General features: G+C 45.1%; 1 protein-coding gene across 2 annotated transcripts in view; it reads right to left on the reverse strand.

Moving 5' to 3' along the window:
* Positions 1 to 12,500, reverse strand: part of LOC110518947 (dachshund homolog 1) — a 95,223-nt gene that overhangs the window by 34,187 nt on the left and 48,536 nt on the right. For both annotated transcript variants that reach the window (XM_036951479.1, XM_036951480.1), the window contains exon 4: positions 449 to 636. In XM_036951479.1, coding sequence (XP_036807374.1) covers positions 449 to 636 — 188 coding nt within the window. The remainder of the gene's footprint in view (positions 1 to 448; positions 637 to 12,500) is intronic.

A 12,500-nucleotide genomic window follows, 5' to 3' on the forward strand; every position in this document is an offset into this window, starting at 1 on the left:
CTAACATACCTTTATAACAGAGGTAACCATGCTAACATACCTTTATAACAGAGGTGACCTCCATGCTAACATACCTTTATAACGGAAGTGACCTCCATGCTAACATACCTTTGTAACAGAGGTGACCTCCATGCTAACATACCTTTATAACAGAGGTGACCTCCATACTAACATACCTTTATAACAGAGGTGACCTCCATGCTAACATACCTTTATAACAGAGGTGACCTCCATGCTAACATACCTTTATAACAGAGGTGACCTCCATACTAACATACCTTTATAACAGAGGTGACCTCCATGCTAACATACCTTTGTAACAGAGGTGACCTCCATGCTAACATACCTTTATAACAGAGGTGACCTCCATGCTAACATACCTTTATAACAGAGGTGACCTCCATGCTAACATACCTTTATAACAGAAGTGACCTCCATGCTAACATACCTTTATAACGGAGGTGACCATGCGGCCACGGGAGGAGAGGGTAGAGTGGTGGACCTGGGCAGCAGAGGCCATGCTGGCTAACGTGTTGAGGTGGTTCATTTGACTCATTGCCATGGAGACGGAGGCAGGGGCCATACTGACAGGGATCAGGGGGTGTGACATCATCATGAACGGGAGGTGTTCCAGACCTGAGAGAGGGAGGGAGGGAAAGGTGGGGAGGAGGGAGGGAGGGAGGGAGGGAGGGAGGGAAAGGAGAGGAAAAGGGGGAGGGAGGGAAAGGAGAGAGGAAAAGGGGGAGGGAGGGTAAGGGGGCGAGAAAGAGAGAGACGGTTTTCTATTGAGCTTTGTGGCAGCATAGCATACGTTAGAAGGTGGAGTGTAAACCATTATATGGTCACACTCAGGACACTAGACCAAACAGAATGCTGTTTGACTTGTGAAACCAGGTTTCCAGAGCAACATTTGTGATGCTCAACATCCCAAAACCGAACATCTCTGGGGACACGAAACGCCTGAACAAACAAGGGGAAGAACATGTAAACAAAGAGTGGAAGGTCATATAACAACATCTGAGATGGACTCTTTGAAACAGCCAATCACAGTACAGAAAATACATCACACTCAATCTCCATGACACTTTACTTTTTTTGTCCTCTGGGTGAAATCACTAAAAAGACTCTGTTGATGATCCAGAAATAGACACACAGTTCTATTTTGCTGTCCCTCTGTCATACTCTGAGTGAAGAGGAGAGGAAGAGGAGAATGAAGAGAAGGAGGAAGAGGAGGAGGAGAAGGAAGAGAAGGAGGAAGAGGAGGAAGATGATGATGAAGAGGATGAGGAGGGGAAGACGAAGGAGGAGGAAGGGGAGAATAAAGAGGAGAAGGAGGAGAGGAGGAGGTGGAAGAGGAGGTTGAGAGGAGATGTTAGAGATGTTAGATGTTAGCAGACGACTAGAGAGATGTTAGATGTTAGCAGACTACTACAGATATGTTAGATGTTAGCAGACTACTACAGAGATGTTAGCAGACTACTAGAGAGATGTTATCAGACTACTAGAGATGTTAGATGGGACAGACGGGACAGACTGAGACTATGTGTCTCAGCTACCACAGAGCTACAGTCTGCCTGTGACGGAACAGACTGAGACTATGACGGTGTGTCTCAGCTACCACAGAGCTACAGTCTGTCTGTGACGGGACAGACTGAGACTATGACGGTGTGTCTCAGCTACCACAGAGCTACAGTCTGTCTGTGATGGGACAGACTGAGACTACGACGGTGTGTCTCAGCTACCACAGAGCTACAGTCTGTCTGTGACGGGACAGACTGAGACTATGACGGTGTGTCTCAGCTACCACAGAGCTACAGTCTGTCTGTGACGGGACAGACTGAGACTATGACGGTGTGTCTCAGCTACCACAGAGCTACAGTCTGTCTCAGAAACACACGGAAGACAATCATCCACAACGAGGCCTTCATTTAGATGAACAGAAATAGCAGACGGTGAGGACGTGGTTGGGGCAGGTTACAGTGTTGTATGTGCTGGATTTGTACAATACAATACCTAAACCTACATAATATACACAATGACACCAGACTATTGTGTTAGCTTTTGCTCATCTCAAATTCAAACAGACAAACAGCTAGAAAGTAAAAGCCAGTCAAACAAGACCCCTGTGTATCATCAGACCCACTATTTCAGCCCGGTGTATCAGACCCACTATTTCACCCCTGTGTATCATCAGACCCACTATTTCACCCCTGTGTATCAGACCCACTATTTCACCCCTGTGTATCAGACCCACTATTTCAGCCCTGTGTATCAGACCCACTATTTCAGCCCTGTGTTCATCCCTGTGTATCATCAGACCCACTATTTCATCCCTGTGTATCATCAGACCCACTATTTCATCCCTGTGTATCATCAGACCCACTATTTCATCCCTGTGTATCATCAGACCCACTATTTCACCCCTGTGTATCAGACCCACTATTTCAGCCCTGTGTATCATCAGACCCACTATTTCACCCCTGTGTGCTGTTGAAATGTAACTATTTCATAGATGCATAAACCAATCCACATGGGAGAGAAGGGAACAATCTGAATATTGAACATTCAAGAAAACAAAACCAAAAATAAAACAATAGAAGCAGGAAGCGAAACAAAAGAGAGCTAATGACGGCTCTGTCGCCGTGCCAACGGAACGCTGAGTAATTCCAAACACAAAGACAGTAAACTTGGACCAAATTCCACACAATGTCCCAAATATAATAGAATGTGTGCAAACAAAAAGAAGTCCCCAAAGAAGAGAAGGAAACAGAAAGACATTTTAAAAAGAAAAAGCTTTTACTAAATTAGGTGGATTACACATATGGTTCATCTGGACGCCTTTTGCAATTTACCCTTCCTCACCCCCTCTCCATCCCTTCCTCACCCCCCCTCCATCCCTTCCTCACCCTCCCTCCCTCCCTCCCTCCCTCACCCTCCCTCCCTCCCTCCCTCCCTCCCTCCCACCTCTCTCACTCCCTCCATCCCTTCCTCACCCTCCCTCCCACCTCCTTCACTCCCTCCCTCCCTCACCCTCCCTCCCTCACCCCTCCCTCCCTCCCTTCCTCACCCTCCTTCCCACCTCCTTCACTCCCTCCCTCCCTCCCTCCCACCTCTCTCACTCCCTCCCTCACCCTCCCTCCCTCCCTCACCCTCCCCTCCCCTCCCTCCCTCCCTCCCTCCCTCCCTCCCTCCCTCACTCCCTCCCCTCCCTCACCCTCCCTCCCTCCCACCTCTCTCACCCCCTCCCTCCCTCCCTCCCTCCCACCTCTCTCACTCCCTCCCTCACCCTCCCTCACCCTCCCTCCCTCCCTCCCTCCCACCTCTCTCACTCCCTCCCTCCCTCCCTCCCTCACCCTCCCTCCCTCCCTCCCTCCCCTCCCTCCCTCCCTCACACCCTCCCTCCCTCCCTCCCTCCCTCCCTCCCCTCCCTCACTCCCTCCCTCCCTCCCTCCCTCCCTTCCTCAACCCGACCAGAAATAGAAACAAAAGATGTCCTCCTGAATGGAAGGAGATGAACGCATGTTGGAGGAATGGAGGAATTGGTTATTAGTTGCTGTAGGACCCAGCTAATTACATTATATATTTCCTTCATGTCTGGCCTAGCCTTGAAACTTCAGCAAAGGTCACCACGGTTGCTCATCTAAGAAAAAAAAGACCTTACAGAACAGAAATACAGACAACGACAATAATGTTTTAAAAAACTACAAAAAACTCTGTCAGGTTGGTTGGGGAACGTCGCTGCACATCTATTTTCAGGTCTCTCCAGAGATGTTCGATCAGGTTCAAGTCCAGTCTCTGGCTGGGCCACTCAAGGACATTCAGAGACTTGTCCCGAAGCCACTCCTGCGTTGTCTTGGCTGTGTGCTTAGGATCGTTGTCCTGTTGGAAGGTGAACCTTCCCCAGTCTGAGGTCATGAGCACACTGGAACAGGTTTTCATCAAGGATCGCTCTGTACTTGTCACCTTTCCTTCGATCCTGACTAGTCTCCCAGTCCCTGACACTGAAAAACATCCCCACAACATGATGCTACAACCACCATGCTTCACCATATGGATGGTGCCAGGTTTCCTCCAGACGTGACACTTGGCATTCAGGCCAAAGAGTTCACTCTTGGTTTCATCAGACCAGAGAATCTTGTTTCTCATGGTCTGAGTGTCCTTTAGGTGCGTTTTGGCAAACTACAAGCGGGCTGTCATGTGCCTTTTGCTGAGGAGTGGCTTCCGTCTGGCCACTCGACCATAAAGGCCTGATTGGTGGAGGGCTGCAGGGATGGTTGCCCTTCTGGAAGGTTCTCCCATCTCCGCAGAGGAACTCTGGAGTTCTGTCAGAGTGACCATTGGGTTCTTGGTCTCCTTCGTGCGTCTCATAGCCAAGGGTCTGAATACTTACAGTATCAGTCAAAAGTTTGGACACACCTACCCCAGTTTTAAAATGTTTATATTTTCTACATTGTAGAATAATAGCGAAGACATCAAAAATATGAAATAACACATATGGAATCATCTAGTAAACCAAAAAGTGTTAAACAAATCAAAATATATTTTATATTCTTCTAAGTAGCCACCCTTTGCCTTGATGACAGCTTTGCATTCTCTCAACCAGCTTCATGAGGTAGTCACCTGGAATGCATTTCCATTAACAGGTGTGCCTTGTTAAAAGTTCATTTGTGGAATTTCTTTCCTTCTTAATGTGTTTGAGCCAATCAGTTGTGTTGTGACAAGGTAGGGTTGGTATACAGAAGATAGCCCTATTTGGTAAAAGACCAAGCACATATTATGGCAAGAATAGCTCAAATAAGCAAAGAGAAATGACAGTATTACTTTAAGACATGAAGGTCAGTCAATACATAACATTTCAAGAACTTTGAACGTTTCTTCAAGTGCAGTCTCAAAAACCATCAAGTGCTATGATGAAACTGGCTCTCATGAGGACCGCCACAGGAAAGGAAGACCCAGAGTTACCTCCGCTGCAGAAGATAAGTTCATTTGAGTTACCCGCCTCAGAAATTGCAGCCCAAATAAATACTTTGCAGAGTTCAAGTAACAGACACATCTCAACATCAACTGTTCAGAGGAGACTGTGTGAATCAGGCTTCATGGTCAAATGTCTGCAAAGAAACACGAGCAATGAGACCAAATTTGAGATTTTTGGTTCCCACTGCCGTATCTTTGTGGAACAGATGATCTCCGAATGTGTGGTTCCAACCGTGAAGCATGGAGGAGGAGGTGTGATGGTGTGAGGGTGCTTTGCTGGTGACACTGATTTATTTCAAATTCAAGGCACACTTAACCAGCATGGCTACCACAGCATTATGCAGCGATACGCCATCCCACCTGGTTTGCGCGTAGTGATACTTTCATTTGTTTTTCAACAGGACAATGACCCAACACACCTCCAGGCTGTGTACGGGCTATTTGACTAAGAAAGAGAGTGATGGAGTGCTGCATCAGATGACCTGGCCTCCACAATCACCTGACCTCAACCCAATTGAGATGGTTTGGGATGAGTTGGACCGCAGAGTGAAGGAAAAGCAGCCAACAACTGCCCAGCATATGTGGGAACTCCTTCAAGACTGTTGGAAAAGCATTCCAGGTGAAGCTGGTTGAGAGAATGCCAAGAGTGGCTACTTTGAAGAATCTAAAATATATTTTGATTTGTTTAACACGTTTTTTGGTTACTAAATGATTACATATGTGTTATTTCATAGTTCTGATGTCTTCACTATTTGTCTAAAATGTAGAAAATAGTAAAAAAATAAGAAAAACCCTTGAATGAGTAGGTGTGTCCAAACTTTGGACTGGTACTGTTTGTAAATAAGGTATTTCTGTTTTTAATTTGTTATACATTTTCAGAAATGTCTAAAAACCTGTTTTCGCTTTGTCATTATGGGGTATTGTGATGTCATTATGGGGTATTGTGTGTAGATTGATGAGAGAAAAAAAACGATGTAATCAATTTCAGAAACAGGCTGTAACGTAGCCAAATGTGGGAAAAGGGAAGGGGTCTGAATACTTTCTGAATGCTCTGTACAAAACCTTGTATGTATGTTGTAGATTTCCTAAAGAAACCTCGGCGTTTGACTGGTGATGGCCTTCTCTTTCCCACATTAAGGTGCTAATGGCTGCTTAGTTAATGTAGTTAATGTGTTGTGTGTATGAATGTGCGTGTGTTTGTGTGTGTGAGTGTGTAAGAATGTGTATGAATGTGTGTGTGTGTGTGTGTGTTTGTAGCGATTTAGACATCCGTGAGGAGGAAGTCGGTGGCTTTATGGAAAAACAGGCCAAATGCTTTGTGTTTGTTCATTGTGCAGCTCGCCCTATAATTAACAATGGTTAACGTTTAACATTGTTTTATCGCTTATGGTAACGACACAAACAGAACACACACAGCAGTGGAGGCTGCTGAGAGGAGGACGGCTCATCATAATGTCTGGAACGGAGCGAATGGAACGGCATCAAACACCTGGAAACCATGGAAACCACGTGTTTGATGTATTTGATACCATTCCACGGATTCAGATCCAGTCATTACCACGAACCTGTCCTCCCCAATTAAGGTGCCACCAACCTCCTGTGACACACAGGTGGTAGTGGGGCAGAACCATCAACACAGGTGGTAGTGGGGCAGAACCATCAACACAGGGGGGCAGAACCATCAACACAGGTGGTAGTGGGTCAGAACCATCAACACAGGTGGTAGTGGGTCAGAACCATCAACACAGGTGGTAGTGGGTCAGAACCATCAACACAGGGGGGCAGAACCATCAACACAGGTGGTAGTGGGTCAGAACCATCAACACAGGGGGGCAGAACCATCAACACAGGTGGTAGTGGGTCAGAACCATCAACACAGGTGGTAGTGGGTCAGAACCATCAACACAGGTGGTAGTGGGTCAGAACCATCAACACAGGGGGGCAGAACCATCAACACAGGTGGTAGTGGGTCAGAACCATCAACACAGGGGGGCAGAACCATCAACACAGGTGGTAGTGGGTCAGAACCATCAACACAAGTAAGACTGATGCAAACGGGAAATGTTAAGGCCTTAGTTTACGGAGGTGCTACACACACACACACACACACACACACACACACACACACACACACACACACACACACACACACACACACACACACACACACACACACACACACAGGAAGAGAGGAGAGGAGAGGAGAAAAGAGTAGTGGGGCAGAACCATCAACACAGAGGGGCAGAACCATCAACACAGGTGGTAGTGGGTCAGAACCATCAACACAGGTGGTAGTGGGGCAGAACCATCAACACAGGTGGTAGTGGGGCAGAACCATCAACACAGGTGGTAGTGGGGCAGAACCATCAACACAGGTGGTAGTGGGGCAGAACCATCAACACAGGTGGTAGTGGGTCAGAACCATCAACACAGGTGGTAGTGGGGCAGAACCATCAACACAGGTGGTAGTGGGTCAGAACCATCAACACAGGGGGGCAGAACCATCAACACAGGTGGTAGTGGGTCAGAACCATCAACACAGGGGGGCAGAACCATCAACACAGGTGGTAGTGGGTCAGAACCATCAACACAGGTGGTAGTGGGTCAGAACCATCAACACAGGGGGGCAGAACCATCAACACAGGTGGTAGTGGGTCAGAACCATCAACACAGGTGGTAGTGGGTCAGAACCATCAACACGGGTGGTAGTGGGGCAGAACCATCAACACAGGTGGTAGTGGGGCAGAACCATCAACACGGGTGGTAGTGGGGCAGAACCATCAACACAGGTGGTAGTGGGGCAGAACCATCAACACAAGTAAGACTGACGGGAAATGTTAAGGCCTTAGTTTACAGAGGTGCTACACACACACACACACACACACACACACACACACACACACACACACACACACACACACACACAGGAGAAGAGGAGAGGAGAAAAGAGTAGAGAGAGGATGAGCATTCAGCCTGGTCTCATAGACTAGACGTACCATGGTAAAGGTATGATTAGTATGATATGTTACGTTTGGTATGGTTCCGTAAGACAAAAAGCAAAAACAAAAATAGGGTGGTTAGTTGCGGTAGATGGGTAGGCGTAAAACGCTAACATCTAGCAACCCAAAGGTTTCATGTTCAAATCTCATCATGGACAACTTTAGCATTTTAGCTAATTAGCAACTTTGCAACTACTTACTACTTTGTAGCTACTTTTCAACTACTTAGCATGTTAGCTAACCCTTCCTCTAACCCTTTAACCTAACTCCTAACCCCTAGCCTAGCTAACATTTGCCACCTAGCTAACGTTAGCATTTGGCACCTAGCCACCTTGCTAACATTAGCCACAACAAATTGGAATTGGTAATATATCAAATCTTTTGCAAATTTGTAACATATGCAATTGCAATTCGCGAACATATCATATGAATTGCATTTTGTAACATATCATACATTATGGATGATGGACGTCCACAAATGAATAAATTCCATACTAATTGTGGTGTACTGGATTTATGTTTACTATGTTACGTCAGCCCCTGAGTCCAGGTTGGAGCATTATGCAGCAGCTGCCTCCATCAGGGGTAGAGATGGATCAAAATGGGGAATGCCTGTTGATATGAAAATAATATTTCAGCTCCGGGAAAATCATTGGCAAGTGTAAGAAACTGGTGTCTAAGGTTTGTGTCTGAACACTTGGCTTGAACACATCCTCCTACAGATTATTCCCTAAGAAATAAACTGGTGTCTAAGGTTTGTGTCTGAACACTTGGCTGGAACACATCCTCCTACAGATTATTCCATAAGAAATAAACTGAACAAATGTAAATGATTCCCCACCCTCTGCCACGCATGACAGCTAGCGGTGTGGAAACGGGAGACAGATGGAGACATAGAGAGGGAGAGAGAGGGAGAAAGAGAGAGGGAGAAAGAGGGAGCGAGAAAGAGAGAGGGAGAAAGAGGGAGAGAGAAAGAGAGAGGGAGAAAGAGAGATAGAGAAAGAGAGAGGGAGAAAGAGAGATAGAGAAAGAGAGAGGGAGAAAGAGGGAGAGAGAAAGAGAGAGGGAGAAAGAGAGATAGAGAAAGAGAGATAGAGAGAGGGAGAAAGAGAGAGAGAAAGAGAGAGGGAGAAAGAGAGAGAGAAAGAGAGAGGTAGAAAGAGGGAGAGAGAAAGAGAGAGGGAGAAAGAGAGATAGAGAAAGAGAGAGGGAGAAAGAGGGAGAGAGAAAGAGAGAGGGAGAAAGAGAGATAGAGAAAGAGAGAGGGAGAAAGAGAGATAGAGAAAGAGAGAGGGAGAAAGAGAGATAGCGAAAGAGAGAGGGAGAAAGAGGGAGAGAGAAAGAGAGAGGGAGAAAGAGAGATAGAGAGAGGGAGAAAGAGAGATAGAGAAAGAGAGAGAAAGAGAGAGGGAGAAAGAGAGAGGGAGAAAGAGAGAGGGAGAAAGAGGGAGAGAGAAAGAGAGAGGGAGAAAGAGAGAGAGAAAGAGAGAGGGAGAAAGAGAGAGAGAAAGAGAGAGGGAGAAAGAGAGAGAGAAAGAGAGATAGAGAGAGGGAGAAAGAGAGATAGAGAAAGAGAGAGAAAGAGAGAGGGAGGGAGAAAGAGAGAGGGAGAAAGAGAGATAGAGAAAGAGAGAGAAAGAGAGAGGGAGGGAGAAAGAGAGATAGAGAAAGAGAGAGAGAGAAAGAGAGATAGAGAAAGGTGGAGGTAGTGGAATTCAGTGACACACAGAGAGCCCCTTTTTAAAGAGATTGGTTTTAAGTGAGTAAGTGCTAGCCAAGTGACATTCCCACTGTTGATTGAAGGAGGCATTAAACGGTACTAGTCTATTGTGTAGTACACGCTCTGAGACACACACACACACACACACACACACACACACACACACCGTAATTAATCATAGATGGTATTTGTGCCATTGTGTTGCTGTCTTTTCAGATCATGTCTGATCTTCTCTTTCTAAAGGTCACATGAGCCTTTATAAGATTAAACCTGACACACAGAGAGAGAGAGAGATTCACAAAATGTGACAAACACCAAATTGAGACTCTGCATGCAGAAATCTGCAAAAACAACCTCTGTGTACAACGTAGAACACCAAATAATGCATGTAGAGCAGAATTAGGCCGATACCAACTAATGATCAAAATCCAGAAAATAGCCATTAAATTCTATAACCACCTAAAAGGAAGCGATTCCCAAACCTTCCATAACAAAGCCATCACCTACAGAGAGATAAACCTGGAGAAGAGTTCCCTAAGCAAGCTGGTCCTGGGGCTCTGTTCACAAACACAAACACACCCTACAGAGCCCCAGGACAGCAACACAATTAGACCCAATCAAATCATGAGAAAACAAAAAGATAATTACTTGACACAGGAAAGAATTAACAAAAAAACAGAGCAAACTAGAATGCTATTTGGCCCTAAACAGAGAGTACACAGTGGCAGAATACCTGACCACTGTGACTGACCCAAACTTAAGGAAAGCTTTGCCTATGTACAGACTCAGTGAGCATAGCCCTGCTATTGAGAAAGGCCGCCGTAGGCAGACATGGCTCTCAAGAGGAGACAGACTATGTGCACACTGCCCACAAAATGAGGTGGAAACTGAGCTGCACTTCCTAACCTCCTGCCCAATGTATGACCATATTAGAGACACATATTTCCCTCAGATGACACAGACTCACAAATAATTATAAAACAAACCCAATGTTGATAAACTTCCAAATCTACTGGGTGAAATACTACACAGTGTGCCATCACAGAAACAAGATTTGTGACCTGTTGCCACGAGAAATGGGCAACCAGTGAAGGAATTCATCATACAGTATAATGGAGGAGGTGAATACAGATGGAGGAATTCATCATACAGTATAATGGAGGAGGTGAATACAGATGGAGGAACTCATCATACAGTATAATGGAGGAGGTGAATACAGATGGAGGAACTCATCATACAGTATAATGGAGGAGGTGAATACAGATGGAGGAATTCATCATACAGTATAATGGAGGAGGTGAATACAGATGGTGGAATTCATCATACAGTATAATGGAGGAGGTGAATACAGATGGAGGATATTCATCATACAGTATAATGGAGGAGGTGAATACAGATGGAGGAATTCATCATACAGTATAATGGAGGAGGTGAATACAGATGGAGGAATTCATCATACAGTATAATGGAGGAGGTAAATACAGATGGAGGAATTCATCATACAGTATAATGGAGGAGGTGAATACAGATGGAGGAATTCATCATACAGTATAATGGAGGAGGTGAATTCAGATGGAGGAATTCATCATTCAGTATAATGGAGGAGGTGAATACAGATGGAGGCATTCATCATACAGTATAATGGAGGAGGTGAATACAGATGGAGGAATTCATCATTCAGTATAATGGAGGAGGTGAATACAGATGGAGGAATTCATCATACAGTATAATGGAGGAGGTGAATACAGATGGAGGAATTCATCATACAGTATAATGGAGGAGGTAAATACAGATGGAGGAATTCATCATACAGTATAATGGAGGAGGTGAATACAGATGGAGGAATTCATCATACAGTATAATGGAGGAGGTGAATTCAGATGGAGGAATTCATCATTCAGTATAATGGAGGAGGTGAATACAGATGGAGGCATTCATCATACAGTATAATGGAGGAGGTGAATACAGATGGAGGAATTCATCATTCAGTATAATGGAGGAGGTGAATACAGATAGAGGAATTCATCATACAGTATAATGGAGGAGGTGAATACAGATGGAGGAATTCATCATTCAGTATAATGGAGGAGGTGAATACAGATAGAGGAATTCAGCATACAGTATAATGGAGGAGGTGAATACAGATGGAGGAATTCATCATACAGTATAATGGAGGAGGTGAATACAGATGGAGGAATTCATCATTCAGTATAATGGAGGAGGTGAATACAGATAGAGGAATTCATCATACAGTATAATGGAGGAGGTGAATACAGATGGAGGAATTCATCATACAGTATAATGGAGGAGGTGAATACAGATGGAGGAACTCATCATACAGTATAATGGAGGAGGTGAATACAGATGGAGGAACTCATCATACAGTATAATGGAGGAGGTGAATACAGATGGAGGAATTCATCATACAGTATAATGGAGGAGGTGAATACAGATGGTGGAATTCATCATACAGTATAATGGAGGAGGTGAATACAGATGGAGGATATTCATCATACAGTATAATGGAGGAGGTGAATACAGATGGAGGAATTCATCATACAGTATAATGGAGGAGGTGAATACAGATGGAGGATATTCATCATACAGTATAATGGAGGAGGTGAATACAGATGGAGGAATTCATCATTCAGTATAATGGAGGAGGTGAATACAGATAGAGGAATTCAGCATACAGTATAATGGAGGAGGTGAATACAGATGGAGATATTCATCATTCAGTATAATGGAGGAGGTGAATACAGATAGAGGAATTCATCATACAGTATAATGGAGGAGGTGAATACAGA

This window comes from Oncorhynchus mykiss, chromosome 18 (assembly GCF_013265735.2).
Source record: "Oncorhynchus mykiss isolate Arlee chromosome 18, USDA_OmykA_1.1, whole genome shotgun sequence".
Classification (NCBI taxonomy): domain Eukaryota; kingdom Metazoa; phylum Chordata; class Actinopteri; order Salmoniformes; family Salmonidae; genus Oncorhynchus; species Oncorhynchus mykiss.